Source organism: Cygnus olor, chromosome 8 (genome assembly GCF_009769625.2).
Source record: "Cygnus olor isolate bCygOlo1 chromosome 8, bCygOlo1.pri.v2, whole genome shotgun sequence".
Taxonomy (NCBI): domain Eukaryota; kingdom Metazoa; phylum Chordata; class Aves; order Anseriformes; family Anatidae; genus Cygnus; species Cygnus olor.
Window position 1 is genome coordinate 31,143,577 of NC_049176.1, and position 16,717 is coordinate 31,160,293.

Sequence of the window (16,717 nt, forward strand, 5' to 3'; positions counted from 1 at the left end):
AACTTTTGTCTCAATGGGATGAGCAGGGTCACCAGCAGCACGAAATTGGGAGAGGAGGAATGGGAGCAGGGAAAGGGGAGCATGAGGGCTCGGCTCCTGCTGCGGGATGGAGCCTCGGGCTTCCCAGCTGGAACAACTTCCCAACCCGTCGCTCACGTGGCGTGGCCGGGACCTGGTCGCACATCTGGGGAGTGCATCAGGCAGGGGGGAGCGGGGGCGACCCGCTCGGTGGGCTGTACGAGGGGCGTCGCTGCTGGGGCGGCCAGCCTGACTTCAGCCCCAGGCCGCAACGGCCAAGTTATGAAAGCATCAGGAAGTGGGTGTAGAATGGAAACGGTGACAGAGGGTTCGGGTTTTCTCTTTCAAACCTCCCTTTTGCAGCCCAGCTGTTTGAAATTCGCTGAAGTAATTTCTCAGGATGGCTAAGATGTGAAATGTGGCTGAAACGGGAGACCAGCGGCTTCAAACGCGGGTGCCCCATCCTCGCAGCTCTTGCAGGATTTCAAAACCTTGCTCCAAACCTGGACGAGGACAGTGTGGTGCTGCCAGTGTGCGGTTGTACAGTGCAGTGCCTTTAGTCCCCGTGAGATTTGCAAGGACTGGGGTGAGATTTGGCACAGCCGCCTCGTTTGCACTGTGCAACCGTGGGGCAAGCTGCAGAGCCTGGCACCGGTGCTCAGCTGCTGCAGGCTGAGAGCATGTGCAGGGGACAGAGCAGGTGAACTCAGGGGAGAAGCCTTGAGGGTAAATGGTGGATCTTAACACAGAGCCCTGCTTGCAATAGAAATACATCGGCGGGAGGCTGCAGTGAATGCAGCACTGCGTCTTCTGCACTGCGCGAGGGACGGTGCAAGTGGCATCGATGTGCTGCACCTGGAAGAACATAACAAAAAATGGCTTTTGGTAGGCACGTGTGACACGATCTGTGCTTTGTTTGCAGCTTCGATGTGGAAAATGGCCCGTCCCCAGGTCGCAGCCCGCTGGACCCGCAGGCCAGCTCCTCCTCGGGGCTGGTGCTGCACACCGCCTTCCCGGGGCACAGCCAGCGCAGGGAGTCCTTCCTCTACCGCTCAGACAGCGACTACGACTTGTCACCAAAGACGATGTCCAGGAACTCCTCTCTCCCGAGCGAACAGTAAGCACAAACTCGGCTCACGTCGTGTTTCACAGCAACTGCGACTGGGAGCTCTGCATGTCTTCCCGTAGTCCCCAGCACACCATTAAGAGGCGCCTATGGGTGGCTCTCACATTTCACAGCCCAAGCGCCCGAGACAGGTGCTCGCACAGCCTGCCAAGGCACGACTTCCTTTTCCCCATCGCACCCTTCAAATGCTCCCCTTTTCTCCACAATCTGGTAGAAGAGCTTTCCAAGCCGTGTTGTGAACTAAAAGGGAATGTTTGCACGTGCCCTTCTGCACTTGTTTTTCTCCGTTACGCTCTCACCGTGCGTTCTCAGTGCCTGGTTAACATCACCGCACGCCATTAGCCTGAAAAACAGAAATATGACCGTACGCATATTTACAGTATTCCTCTTCTCCATCCCGTTTTTCTGTCATGAGTTGTTTGCTAGAACCGAGTGAAAAATAAAGCAGAAAGCCGAGCCAGATGGTTGGCTTGAGAGGATCAATATAACTCAAAGCACAAAGCTTAAACGAATGTCCTGGATTTGCAGCCCTTTATTTTAAAAGGCAGTTTAAAGTTTTAAAGTGACCATTAAGCTATAAAAAAGTGCTCATAAAAAAGCTTGGCTGTTAAGAAGGCCGTACAGGTTTTGCCATGAAATAGAAATCTAGATAGCAGCAGGATCCATTATGAGTTCCCCTGGAAGAGAGCATCCCTCCGTGCAGCCAGCGCGCCTCCTCTCCCTGCTTTCCAGCCGCGGTCAGGTCAGCCCCGCACAGCAGGAGCTCAGCCCACTCTGCGCTCAGTTTGGGAAAAATAGATCCCTTTGTACGGGATTTATCACACAGACACAAGTGCTTTGTGCACTCTTGCCAGCAAAATCCTTCCTATTGATAATGACGGTCGTGATGTATTTTTCTCAGAACTTGTGCTCAAATCTTCCATGATGAAAATGGCCAGGCAAAACCCAGTGTTTGAATAACATTAAAGACTGTGACACAAATCAACAAAAGCCAGGAAATTCAAAGCCGACCTTTACCCAGACCGTGGCGGGTTTTTCCACCGCGGTGTGAGTGTGCTGCCTTCACTTTGAATTTCCTGGCTTTTATTGCCCCGCGTTACCAATCCGAGCGATTGTTCCAGCCGGGCTGCTTGTCGTCCCTGGACGTGCCCGGCGAGCCGAGGCCTTCCCAGCGCCGGCGGTTTCGTGTGGTGTCACACACAGAAAGGCTGCGCGGGCTGAAGGCCGTGTTCTGGGTGCAGGGACACCTGTGAAATGCTCCTTGGGGTGACCGAAGCGTTGCTTGGGGTACAGATCTGTCAAGAGTGCTCGGGGCTGGGGTTGGGTACGAGCCCGTGGTCCGGCGGCGTGCATCAGTGCCCCGCTCTGGTAAACGGGTCCGGCACAGGGTCCCCGTCCACGCAGCGTGCTGTCCGAGCTGACGCAGCCGTGTTCTTGTTTCCCCCCCAGGCACGGCGATGACCTGATCGTCACACCTTTCGCCCAGGTGAGTCGGGAGCCCGCTGCCTCGCGCCGGCTGGGGACGCGTTGGGTCGGAGAAGCGCTGACGCCTGCTTCTGCTCGCCCTAGGTGCTGGCGAGCTTGCGGAGCGTGAGGAACAACTTCACGCTGCTGACCAACCTGCACGGGACGGCCAACAAGTAAGCCGAGGCTTCTCCTTCCCGAACGGGGCCGGGGCCGGGGCCGGGGCCGCCGCTGGTCCCTCTCCGCCCGCCTGAGGGCGCCCGGCGGCAGGGGCTGGGCCGGGAGCCCGGGGTTGGCCGGGGGAGGCCGCACGGCGCGGGTGTGAGGGGCTGCGAGGGGCCGTGGGCGCTGTGCAGTGCCCCCGAGCACAAATCCGCCCCCTTTTGGGCTTCATTGGCCATCCAGCTCAACCCGGGGTGCCGGCCTGTGCTACCTCAGGTGTTCACGAGGAGCACAGGCACTGGGAGGAGAGGCTGGTGGTGGATGGTGACGCCTGGCGTGGCTGTGGTGGCACCGCACGGGCACAGCCACCCTGCCCATGCCACCGTCACGTCCCCACGGTGTCCCTTAGCAGCAGTGACACCGAACAGGACCGAACTTAACGGCTGCTTTCACACTGAACAGGAGAAACCCTGAAACAGGAGAAACAAACTCCTTCATCCACAACCCTCGTTTCCCCTTGGCCATTTACAGTGCACTGGTCGTCATCATTTTCTGCCCGGCTTTGCCCTTGGAGAGCCGTTCGGCCCCAAACCACCATCCCTCGTCCCTGCAGACGTCAGGTCTCTGAGGCTGTCTCTGAGGCTGGTGGCACCGCCTGCTCCAAGCCCCTCGTGGCACCTCGCACACCGCCCCGGTACCGGCAGCCACCACCGCCGCTTTGTGTCTGCCGGCACCGTCCTGCGCTCCACGCACGGCCCGGCGTTTCGTTTGGGCGTGAGGTTTTCCTCCCATTGATTGCTGTTGGCGAGTTTTGATCGGAAATGAAGCGCCGCATTCCAAGATGGAGGTTAATAGAAAAACAGATGGCTGAAAAAATAGATCCGTTTTTTTTGTTTTTCCGCTTTGCTTTTTTGAATAGTTGAAGCATTTCGTTCCTAATGAGGAATCTGAAATTGGACGGGGCCGGAAGGAAGCGAGGGCGTAACCTGTAGGACACAGAGGCATCTCGCCGTGTCCTTTTGAAAACATTCCCAGATTTGATTGAGGTATAAAGTCATTTGCCCAGCCAAAGTAAAAGTCATTAAATGTTTAAGCCATTAAGTGCCAAACATCCAAGTCCGTGGTGGAATGTGCTTCCAGGCGCTGCGGAGCTTCCCGCACAGTTTCCAAACAACTCTGCTGGGTTACGGCCGTGCTGCCAACTCATGATTTTATCATATGTCTCATGATATGTGGTATTTTTCTTAAACTTCTGCTCTGGGGATCATGAGAATCTCAGCTTTTCTTTAACCCTTCCTCATCCCTCTTTTTTCCTGCTCCTCCACCCCCACTGCCCCAAGAAAGAGAAAGAGCATGCTGTCCCACTTATTTACAGAAATGCTGGAAAATATGAATCTTAAGGACTGGGGGAAAAAAACCCAACCAACAATGAAAAACAAGAACTCTTTATTTTTTTGGACTTTAACATCGGGGTTTTTAAGACAATTTCCTGCCTGGAAAAGAGGAGAGCGTGATTAATGGTTTCAGAGTGCCTGAGTTTTGCAGATGCGGCCGAGGACACGGTCAGAAAGCATCCGGTGCTGGCTCCCCGAGATGCCCATCGGCAAGGAAGGAGTGGGAGGCGGGAGCCATGTGCACGTGGTGACCCAGAAGGGGCAGTGGCATTGAAACGCAGATCTCCGGGGCTCCGCTGCCTGCTCCCTGCCTGCTGTGCAAACCAGGATGGGCCCGGCCGGACGTAACTCGAGGGTGCTGGGTGCGGTGCCGTTCCCTGTTCAGGCTCTGACACGGGGAATACCCTTCCGAGAATGAGTTCACCCCTCCCTGCCCCCCGAAGGCACGTCTGTGCACCTCGGCGCGGTGGTGGAGGTACGTGGAGCACTGCTCTCCAGACGCTGGAAGCGCCGCAGCCGCAGCGTGGTGTCCCCGCCGAGGAGTTTCTGTTTTTGAAAGATTTCAAGATTTGGATTTTCAAAGGCTCAGCACGGGCAGGTTGGGGCAAGCTTTCAGAGAAGTCAGCATCCAACGTGCTGGGCTGAGCCCTTCGAAGAATCTGTGGCCCACGGTTCCCTCCAGAAAAGCCAAGCCTTTGCCATCCCACCCAAAAGGCGAGTGCTGCGGCCGCCAAGCCACCGCTCGCTGCAGCCCCACTCACCCTCGCCCTGCTGGTAGGTTGGGAAGCCAGGACCAAGGTTTTGGAGCAGGACCCTTGCTGCCTTACTGTAACACAGATCTTACCTGGCTAGCGAGGCCCTCCTGGAGCACTTCTGAAGAACCCCCTGGAGCTACAAGTGCAGCAGAATTGAGCTGCTCGCTTGCTTTGATTTTAGCTTCAAAGGAGAGCTGGCAAATAATGGATGTTTCGGTTCAGTGGCTGACTCAAAAAATTGGGGTTAGGAGGTTGTCTAAGAGAGAGCAGGGGGAAATCCGGCTTCAGTTAAAACATATCAGAAACTTCTTTGGGAAGAAAAGCGCCAAGTTTCACTTTTGGTCAGCCTGAAATACCACGTTCAATCCCAAATGAAGTATTTTTATTTTTGTGTTAACTCCTTTTAACTCCTTTAAAAAAGAAGTCTAGTTTTTTAAAGTAAATTATGGTTTCAACGTGAAAAATCAACCGTTTTATTTGGCAAATGTCACAATGAAATCATCTGACATTTGGAGAAATACTGCACCATTTTTCCAGTCAAACCTGCTTGCTTAACTTGAGCCGATTTTTCAGATAGCTCTTGATCCTTCTGAAATCCAGAGTTTCCTGATGAAATTGTTGCTCCTAGTCAAGAAATGTCATTCAGCTTTGTTTCAGAGCTTGCACTAGTGATAGTGCAAGTCCTCTATCTGCAAGATAGAGGAGCAGATAGCTCCTTATTTGTTTCCAGGTGCAATTCAGGCTGTTAACTCTGGGATTTAAAGCCTTATACCTGCACACTGGTATAACAGTTGACATTACTTCAGGGTCCAGTCAAGACTTCGTTGTCTTTTGGCCTTGATTCTGGGACCCAGCGAGCCCTTCAGTCACAGAAACTGGCCCTTGCTGACCTCCGGGCATGTTTTGACCATGAAGCTGCCAAGGCAGTGTGGGATGATGGCACATCTTTTCTGATATACGCTCTTTCTAGCATGTGTGTGTGCTAAGCCGGGGGACAGGACATGTTTGGGTTTTTCTAACAGATATATTGATATTGCTCATTAACTGCCAAGTCATTTGAAAGAGTTTTGGGTTCTTTTTTAACATGGAAAAGGATTTCTAGCTATGGGAACGGATAGTAGCAGTACTTGAAGAGTTAAAGTAATACCTATTTATAGAGTATTCTTTATCCCTTTTAGGAGATCTCCTGCAACGAGCCAGCCACCTGTCTCCAGAGTTAACCTACAAGGTACGTGTGTGACTTTGATAATCAAGGCCAAATGAAGAGGAAGGCTAATTGCACATCATTTCACTAAGGGCTGCTTCTCTGCTCCCCCAGCCCAGCGCAATTCTGGGCTTCCAGTGCTGCTTCTGGTTTACTCGTGCAAAACCAATACGGGAGAACCATCAGGGCCAGATTATTGTTATTGTAATAGTTTGGGGTTTGTGTTTATCCTTGCGTGTTAGCATAAAAGACGAACATGATTTTGGTTTGATAGTCATGGCCACAGTGACTGCTGCTCTTCTGAGTCCCTGTGCTGCACAGGCCTGGACAAGCACCAGCCTACGAGCCTCGAACAGGCTCAGACACAGCTGTATTTCTTATCCTGTTTATTTCAGTTGTTTGCATGTGCTCTATGTAAAAATTGCAATCTCAAAAACCTTTCTCAGGTGAAACTTCCTCCGCTTTTATTAGGCTGCCCTAGAGTGGCTTTTTTTTTTGTTACGTTGTTTGTTTGCGCTCTTTTGAAATCTGCATTTAGCAACCGACCGAGAGCAGCAGTCAGTAAGTGAGGCTAATCGCATCATCTTCCCTGCCTGTTCCCCTTCTGCGGGCTGCGGCCCTCTGTCACCTTGTCCTCGTCCCTGTGTCAGGTCAGGGACCGCAGCAAACGCCCAGGTTCAGCTTCAGCCAGGGAGGTGAATAACACTGAGCAGAGGCTCTGGGCAGAGGGCCCCGAGCAGTGAGTGCACTGTGTGCAGCTCGTGGTCCTGAGTGCTTGTGGGACCCCTCTCAAGATCAGAGCTGGTCCTACTGACGCTAGTTTAAATGTTACTCCCACAGAGAAGGAGATGAGATTTGGAGGAGTGCTCGTGTAGGGTTTAATCTCAGCCTTTCTTATAATTCAGTGCTAGGAGGGACTAGTAAAATTTAATTATTACAGCGTGTGAAGCCTGGATAACTATCATTTCCTCTCATGCTGTGTGTTATTTACTGTCTGGGGACACGTACAGCCCGGGAGACTGCCGGGTTAGATTCCTCAAAAATAGTTACTGGAATGTGGAAATCTCAGATGCAGAAAGAGAACAGGACAACGCGAGCTTCAGCTCCTTCTCCTTCACGCACTGTCTTGTGAGCAGCACGGAGTCAGGGCTAACAGGAATGCAACTCGTCACTTTATTTCAAGATTTGTTTTAGCAAGACTTCGCTTCTGTGGCCTAGGTAAAAGAATTCATGGAAAATTTCATAACCTTTGCATAGATCTGTTTATATAGGCTACAGAATCTGATAACAGGGAGATAATTCCCTTCCAGGAATTTTTTGATTAATTTTCTTAGCACTTTCTGTGGAAACAATAGCTTTCTGCTTTTTAACACTTCGTGGACATTTTTCTACACGTATGAGGACATTACAGTGTATTATAGTATTTGCAACATGAGCAGTACTTGATACTTTCTAGCTAGCCCAAGCTTCTAACACTGGGAATAGGTGAAAATTTCAGCTCCCTTTTTGACTGAAGGGTCTGGCACTTGTAGGGAAAGTTTTTTTGTTACCCTGGAAAGCTCAGAAAGAGAAAGCAACTGACAAGAATCCAACTTTTAGCATTTTTAACCAAGCCCTTGTGATCCTGACTCATGATTTTCAATGTTTCAGTGCTCAGTGGACAGGTATGTCTAAATAAACTGCATTAACATCTTAACCTGAGGTGTGAAAAAAGAAAATGTCCAGTGGTGGAAGTGAGCCACGCTGGATGCCTTTTCCGAATGCAGATTTTTATTTAATACAAACGGGCTGTGGAAGAAAAGGCAGGAAAGCTCTGAAAAGCAGCCTGGTAAAGCTGCCACGCTCGCTGCCAGGCGGCTACGAGGCTTGTAGCTGACAGGGGACGCGCTTCATCTGGCTCTCAGGTGAGGCCAGCTGAGAAAGCAGAAAGCAGTGAAGGCCATGTGCTTTCTAAGGAAGTTTCCATTTAAACGCAGAAAGAGCAAAGATCTGTAGGGGATTTTTTTTTCGGTGCGTGCAGTTTTTTTTCTTTTCCCCTAGATGGCTTCTGATTTGGAAATTAGGAAAGGAGGGAGAGATTTCCCTATCAGAACACTTCCACTTTTGTGCCAGTGGCTCCTGTGTCTGAAAGGGTGCCGAGTGTTTTTCCCATAAGCTTTGGAGAAGGAAACAGTAATGTTTAGATTGGGACTAGGCTGTGTTACATCCTTCTAGATAAAAGAATGTGTTTCGAGATGAAATGTGTTTATGTTCTCCAGACGGGTTAGCCGGCAAAGCTCGGTATTTTATTTTAGCTCTCCCATGTCACACATTGATTCATAGATCTACCACAATCAATTGACATCAGTATGAGCACCTCGTATATGTCTCCTTTTATTTGTCATTAGTGGAGTGATTTATATCCTGTTATGAAAAGTACAGAACTCGGGGTTTAAAGCGAACTGGCATACATTAATAAAATTACCCTGGAGGGAGACAAATTGCATTCAGCGTTTGCACTGGAAGTAATTTGTGCCAGCTGTTTACTCCAGCAGAATATTACGGGATTTGTCAGTTGTTTGAAACAGAGAGGAGCCAAACCCACTGCTCGTGTGCTCCCGAGGAGTTGCATCACTCAGGACCCAGGCCCATGGCGAAATGAATGAGCTGTGTCGAAATTATGAAATTCCTCTTCTTTTTGCTTTCATTTTCTCGAAACCATGAAAAATTCTGGTCAGGTTTTTCATGGGACAGAGGGCTTTCAAAGCCGATACTGATGTCAGTGTAGATTTCAGAGCTTTCTTAACCTTATAACCACAGCCATAAAAGGAAGAGGAATATGCATTGGACATCCTGTGTTTTGTCCTTGGTATCAGCTTAAGTAAATCTGGCAGATTTTTCCTGTTATTTTGTTATAACCGCAGATCACAGGAACAAACAAAATTGCTTTTATGAATTAACTAAGAAGCCATAACATGGAAATATGAAGCTGTAGCAAAAAGTCCATAAATCCTTAATTAGCTCATGTACTTCACAGCTGGGGAGGATAATGGGGATTGGCAAGGCCGTGAGGTTCCTGAGCAGTCCGTGGCACTGCGCAGTGCCGTCGTGCAGTGCCAGGGTTGTGAACAGCTGCCAGCCTGCTACCTTTTTTGGTGTTACAGAAACAAAAGGTATAAAACCATTGTCATGCACGTGTTTGTGATGCTTCCTTCTCATATATTCCTTTTCTTTTTTTTTTTTTTTAATGTGGCCTCTGCCACAGCTCCTTTCTTTGACCTCTGCGCTACCTCGGTCTCGGTGCATCCCTCCGTGCCTGCTCTCCGCGATTCAGCTCCCTCCGCCCCTGGTAGCAGTGAAAGGTTCAGCTCCTGCCCAGTTAACTCAGCCAAGAAAGCCTGTAACCAGCAACAAGTCTGGCAGTTCCTGCTCAGTTCTGTTCCTTCCTCCATATTTATTTTCGTTGCTGGTCCTGATTCCCTCCAAACTAAATCATCTTTCACTGGCAGCCACATTCAGCACAAGCCTCTCGTTCTTCCACCCGGTTTAGTACAATCTTTTCTCCGTCTGTTTCGTTTCCTTTCTGTTTTTTTTCCAGTACTTTTTCATACAGTTTCGTTTCGTGTTTTTCCCAGTACTTTTTCATGCTGTCCTGTTTACCAGCGTGGGCTCCGTGCTGTTTGCTTAATCCCAGTAGCAAGGCCTCAGCATCACCGCGCGGTGGTGGCTGTGGGCCTGGTTTCATGCCTGGCTTCGTGCTTGCCCGAAGCAGCCCAGGCTCTTCAGGGCATCATCTCCACCTCCACCTTCACCGTAAAAGGTCCCTCATTTCCCGTGTGTGTGTAAAAGGCCCCTCATTCCTGGCGGGCGCTGCTGCCCTGATGAATCCCGGGCCGCAGAGGAAGCGCCGCACCGGTGGGGATGCCACGGGGAGCGAGAAGCCGCCGCTGGATTCCCAAGGGGCTGAGGAGAGGCGGCCCTGTTCTGCTGGCAGATCGGTGCCCCGCAGACAGCACGGGTCATTTCCCCCCAGCACGGGTCATTTCCCCCCAGCATTTCTCTCGGGAGGCCGGGGCACTGCAGTGCTGCCCACGGAGCGCTGCACGCGGGTCCCCTCGCACGGTGTGCTCCCTGCAGCCCTGGGGGGGTTGCAGAAACTTCTCCCAGGAGCAGGCAGCCAAGTGCCCCTCGGATACTTTCAACACTGAATAATTACAGTATGTCCTCACAATTAATTATATACCTAGCAATATAGTATAGCTGATTGGCTTTGCAACCCGAGGCTTCGGGGGATGTAGCGCTTCGGGATATGTCACACACAGGCTTTTCAGGGCTCATGGGATTAAAGCTTTGTTAAAATTCCTCTCTGGGGGTGGGAGTGAAAGATTGGTATTTTTCTTGCTTGTGCCTCAGTCTCTGCTTCCCTGCTCATCCGCACGTTTGTCTGCACTTCTCACATGCCTTTACACGAACTCAAAACTCGTACTCTTTCATTTTTTATGTGGGTGTAAGACGTACACAGACTCGTGCACGAACATTTGTATAAAGCATAAACAAAAGACTGGATAAAGCTGGTGCTCGTGCTAATGAGCGCCCCAACTTTCTGTAGGAGTTAAGAAGCCCTGTGCATCAAAGTTACAAATATCTATAAATCCCGTGTAATTAGCATGGAGCTGGTGCTCTTGCACCAGACTTCCTCTGCTCGGCGTGCGGACGGTGGCTCTGGGCATCTACAAAATAGATGATTCATCCTGAAATTCTGTTCTCGTGGTTTGCTCTGCCGTGAGTTTGGCTGAGGACTGCAAGATCTGGACTTTAGATTTTGAGGCAGCTTGTGCAAGTCGATGCCGTGTTTTAGGCTTTCAAAGAGTGTGCGAGAGGAGCCGCATACCACCAGATAGCCGAGCCAAAAGTAACTGATTGCGCACCGTAAAGCAGTGGGGCTGCGCACTTATCTGTAAATGCTGCTGCCCGCAAATGTTGCTGCTAAGGGCTGCGGTCCTGTAATGATGCAGATGATTTAGAAACTAGCAAAACTGCCGAAGAAATCAGATAGATAGCAGCTGAGTGACGCGACTGCGTAAAATTAAGGCTGTTGAACAAAGAGGTGATTCGTACTGCTGGGGGAAATTAAAAGCGTGTTTCGGAGCGAGCCGTAAAAGCTACCTGCAGGAAAAGGCCCGCTGACATCCGGGGGCCGATCCCCGCTCGGCGGGGGCAGTTCATTCCCACGGCGAGTCCGTTTCGTGTGTTGCTCCTGCCTGCGAACACACACCCCCTGAAAGTTGGACTCATGCATCTTAGTAAGTATTTCAGTTATGCTATTGACGTCAATGCAGTCATTAAATAGATTGCCGGCCCTCCCATCAGCAAACCTGTGCCAAAGACCTAGAGGCAGACACATTTTAAAAGAAGAACATCAGGTTTTCTTTTAGCAATTGGAGAGAATAGGGGAAAAGTTTATTCTGAAATCACCGTGCTTTGCAATACTACCAGTTTTTTTTTTTTTTTTTTCCTTAATTTTCTGAGGCTCGTTTTCTGCAAAGATAATGGCTGCATTTTATTTAGCACGCTGTCGTTACGTTACTGTGCACATAAACTCCAAATGAGGCTAAAGAGTAATTTTTTGTGATCAGCTCCAGCTGAAAAACGACACCCGTTTTAGGTCTCCCTGCTAGATTTATTCGTATATCAAGTAACAGAAGGTATTCAGGCAAACCTGCTTAGCCTTTGACTCCAGAAATTCTGCAAGGGTTGATTTCATGACATCTATATAAGAAAATAGCCGTCGTTTCTCCTCGGCAGGCTCTGAAGACATACAAGCTAATCGCGGCTCCATAGCAACAGATGAAAACTGTTTTCCCCTCCGCCCCACCTGTGGATGTCACATGAAGATGCTACACGTGCTGCTGCCATCAGGAGCCTGTCACTCCCTGGGGCCCAGCTGCCACCGGCGGCCCCGGGGCGGCGGCGGGTGCCAGCGGGACTCCCCGCGCGGTCCTGCGCAGCTCTGGGCTCTGCGGGCTGGGCTCTCTGCTCCTGGCCCTGCTGGGGCACCTGCATCCCTGTGCCACCTCTGCTGCTCCTGGCCCCGTGTCGGGAATGGCCCCGGCCGTCAGACGGGGGCTCCGGCGGGGCGGTGAGCTGGGAAGCTGAGGACATGCGCAGGGGGCACCCTCACGCAGGTGGAGGGAGCGCCCTTCCCTTGGCAAGGTCGGCAGGTACGTTGTGATCGACTGCACAGTCGGTTTAGGAGCTGAGACACTGGTTTTTGGTCATCTCACTGGTGATCCCACACTCTGCTGTGTAGCGTAAACCCATTAAAACAGTCATAGGTTATTAAAAGGGCTGCTGGCTGATTTCTTTGTGAATGATCCAGCCAGCTGCGAAGCCAAGGTGGCAACGAGGAGGTCTTCATAGTGGCGTGCTTTCATTGTGTCCCCACGTTCACTCTGCTCTTTAAACACAGGTCAAGCCCTGAAAGCCCTGCATTGCTTTCCTCAGCTCCCATTCGGGCGGGATTGCTTAAGGCCTCCGTGAAGACAATAAGGCTTTGCCATCGCTAATATCGGAGTTGATAAAATCTGTGTTTCTTTTGTTTTCTGCACAGAATGATAATAGTTGTTGTGGGTGCGATTTTGACATCGCAGTCTTCAACGCACTGAATCAGTTCCATATGAGTTTGAGAAATATGTACTTGGACTGTGAAAAAAAAAACAAAAAAACCAAACCAAAACAAACAAAAGCACCCAAACCAAGCTGCTGGCAGGCGGAGTTATTTTTTTAGGTTGCGGGGCACAGTTTGTGCATGCCTTAGTGATGAATAGGGTTCTTCATTGTCCCACTGCTTCGAGCCCCTTCAGCTTCCATGTCATCAGCATTTTCCAGCTAGAGAGAGCTGAAATGGGCTCCTGAAAGCACCCATGGCTCATCCCCGCAGCAGCTATATATAAGTTTCTCCTTCCTCCCCCGAGGTTGAGCTCACTGCTGCAGCATTGTGTCCCGGACACAGCTGGCAATGGGAGTGTGAGAGGCTGCATCTGAGTATCTGTGCCGAGACTTTCCCAGGGTAATGCACCGCACAAGTCCCAGAGGCAGCAGCCTGTCCTTGGACAGTCCCAATGTTCAAAGCTGTGTCCTCCTGCGGGATCTGATTCCGAGTGTAAGTCGCTTTTTTGTTGTGTTTTAAAAAGTAAGTATTTCTGACTTTGTCTTGTGATTGTCAGCAGCCAAAGCTTTTGGTCCGTAGCCGGACAAACGCTCCCGCTGAGCGTTTGGTATTTATTAGTCCTGGTGGGAGCAGTTCCTAGCTCGCAGGGACGCGAGAGGGTAAAGCGCCGGCCTCGACGGACAGGATTTGGATTTGTTTGGTGTCCTCAGCGGGGTAAACACTTTGCCCACCAGAACTAACTGTACAGGACAGCGTAACAATTGTAAAGATTAAAACCAAAAGATCTTTTAAAATCGATATATATTCCAGGCAGGGTTCAAAAAGGCAGTAGGGGATTGCTGATGCACTTTTCCCTCTCGTCAGTGCCTCCGTTCCGAGCTGCGGTTCGGACTCGGGGGTCCCCCCATGGCAGCACCGAACAATGACCCCCCCCCGACTGTCTGCAGCCTTCAGGTCACCCAGAAATGCTGGGGGTTTATTGCCGGTATCTTTTCATTTCCTGATCGACTGAAGAAGATTTGTATAGTTAAGCGTGTTATGCCTATTAATACGGGCACAATGTCATTGTGCAACTGGTAAAGAATGTTACGCCAATAGTTAATGAAACGTTTTAGGGTAATATTGTTTTCTCTGTGAGAAGTGTCTGTGAATGACAGCCTTAAGTATTGTATAATTGGGATACTTTTTTGACAGAAAGGAAACAACTGTTAATTATTTATGGTTATTAATAAAACATGCTAGGTTCTTAAGTTAATTCAGTTCACTGGAAAAATATGTACGCTTGCAAAGATTTACATTTTTAAGCAGTGAACTTTAAAAAGCATCTAAACACGTCCCTGTGGGATATATTTTCATGTCTAAAGGTATCGCTGATTGACTTTGTCGTGCGTTCAGGAATTTAATCATTTTAGGAATTCAAAATGAAAAAAAAAAACCTGCAAAACCTGGCAATGCATTGGTTTGATAATTAATGTCTTTTGGTTTTGTGTTCAGTACTGGGCCTGTCAAAGGCCGGAGGCAAAGAGCCTTTCATCAGCGATAAGGGGCATAGGCTCTGACCCAAGGTTAGATGCCTGTTATTTGGTTTTTGCTGTTTACTAGGAGCCACGATCAGTGGCCATTATTAAGTACTGAATACTTATGTAGTTAATTTATTTTTTAAAAAAGCTGTGCTTTCACATATAGATACTTTAGTATAAATATCCTGCTGTCATAAGTATAGCTTTGCAAGAGGAAACCGAACGTCTGTGCATATGAAAACTCCTCTATCACACCTCCACGCTCTTCAAAAGCTTTACCAAACAGACGTTTTCGCATCGTGCCCAGGAGACTCTGGATTCCAGCCCTTTAAACAAGGCTGCTTTGGATCCAGCATCCCAGGCCATAGAGCATATTCTAGACACCCCAATGTTTTCACTTAAAATGAATTGAATCCAGTTAGGCCCTTCGTGCTGCAGGCATGTGTTCAGGGAGGCTTTACAAGCGTAGCACTTAATACCAAGATGATTCTAAAAGGTCACATTTTACAACCAAGGTATTTTTCTTTAAATACCGCGCATTAGGCTGATGAAAGCAGGACACAGCCACAGCAATTGTTGGCTTCTCTGAAAAAACAGCGTGCTCTTCCGAGAAGCAGAGGAGCCAGCCTGGCCTCCTGCTCCGACCTGCGCGAGAGGTGCCCTGCGGCGGTGGCACTGCTGCGACGGGCACGGGGCGCTCGGGTCGGCACCGGCAGTGTGCACTGGCACAGCCCCCAGGGACTGGTGTGTGAATGGGCTGAGCACGGCCCGGGGCCACTCCCGCTAGCAGAAGCCCAAATAAACACTCACAAGCTGAGGATGCACTAGCGAGTAAAGGTGTGCAGGTTGTCATTCACAGATTTTGCTAGCATTTGGCGTTTGGGAAGGGCTTTCCTTCCCTTCTTCCCAAAGCTGCTTCTGGAAGAAGAGAAATCCAGACCCAAGTTTCCAGTCTAACCGGAGTGTCTGCTGTTTTAGCAGTAATTCTTTATGGGACATGGTCCACATCCAGATCCTAGTCAGACGCGTTAGTTGGGCCTTCTCCTTTATTCAAGTTTTTTGGGCAGGGTATTTCCCGAAATTCCTATTGCTAGAATGTCACCGACTGTCAGCAGCTTCCTGGGTTTCAACGGTATCGTGTGAAACTCTTAAATATTTCCGTCTATGCTCAGCGGGAACACGCTACCCAGGTATAAGCCAAAACTTCGTTAATCACACTTTATAGATCAGGAACCACAGAACTGGCACGGAGAGGAGATGCTCCTCGCACCACATTTTTCAGCAGCAGCTGCTCGTTCTGAGCCGGCATTTGTAACGCGTCCAAATGTGGTCAATTTAGTGTGCCGCTAGAATGCCTTTTATTGCAAATTGCCTTAAATGGAAAGCCCCGGGCAGCTGAAAATCAGATGTTTCGCAGAAATTGTATGAATTTCACTGAACTTATGACACAGAATTAATTACTTCAGAGAAGTAGCGTGAGTTACAGCGCTGAGACCTTGGCCAAGGCTAACATGAGGTGCCTCTACTATGCTGCTGAATGTAAGAAATCCGGAAAGGTGCCACATAGCATAAAACTTAAGCAGCAACCACTGGAATAATTTGCAGTAGCTCAACCTGTGTTTGACCTTCAGTGGGGGACATTTCAATTTTCATGTCCATTTAATCTGATATTTTAGCTCAGACAGTTAATAAGGGTGCCGTTAGTGTAGCTGACATTTTGATTTCCTTGTATTTGATTTGAGGAGATTACATAGGTATATTTTGAGGGCCTTAAATAAATATATTTTGAGGCTCTTAAATAATATAATTTGAGAGGGGAAGGCCGTTCTTGCCTGCAGTGGCTGTAGCGATTTGGCAAGCACTTGCGCTTCCAGGCCTGCCTGTCAGTGCTGGGTTGGAGTTTATCCTCCCTCTGCCCTTCGGGGCAGCTTTCCGATGGCTCAGTCCCAGCACGAGGGCCTGATTCAGGTCAGCACCGAGACCTCAGACTCGAGGAAAGTAGTCCCACGGGACTCAAACCTCCACATTTAGTCACTTTCTGGCTAAAATGAGCCAGATGTGAGAAGAAACGCAAATTGTTGTCTGGTGTTTCTATATAGAACCTGTTTCTGCTTCTGGATAGCCACGTAGTGATTCCAACGCTGTGTCCCTAGGTCTGTCAGGCAAAATGTGGTCCAGTTCTGCCCCGTGTCCCAAACAGATCTTTAAAAGAGCTGGTGACCAGGGTGTGATGGCCCCGGCCTGAGGGTGATTCAGAGGCATGGTGGAGATCAGCACGTGAAACTATTAATATGGAATATTAAAAGCTGTCAAAACAAATGATGCTGGTTTGTAGGATACTGACATCTCCCTCTTCCTCCCCACCCTTTTACCCGTGGGACTTAATCTGTGATTTTAAACAGATTATTTTAAAAGGCTGTACGTG

The 16,717-nt window shown here is 49.6% G+C and overlaps 1 protein-coding gene across 8 annotated transcripts in view; it reads left to right on the forward strand.

Moving 5' to 3' along the window:
- The window catches only part of PDE4B (phosphodiesterase 4B), a 192,326-nt gene that overhangs the window by 131,889 nt on the left and 43,720 nt on the right, over window positions 1-16,717 (forward strand). For 5 of the 8 annotated variants that reach the window (XM_040565348.1, XM_040565349.1, XM_040565350.1 and 2 more), the window contains 4 exons: window positions 941-1,135; window positions 2,594-2,630; window positions 2,714-2,784; window positions 6,098-6,147. In XM_040565348.1, the coding sequence (XP_040421282.1) occupies window positions 941-1,135; window positions 2,594-2,630; window positions 2,714-2,784; window positions 6,098-6,147 (353 nt within the window). The other 3 variants (XM_040565354.1, XM_040565356.1, XM_040565357.1) reach the window with 3 other exon arrangements.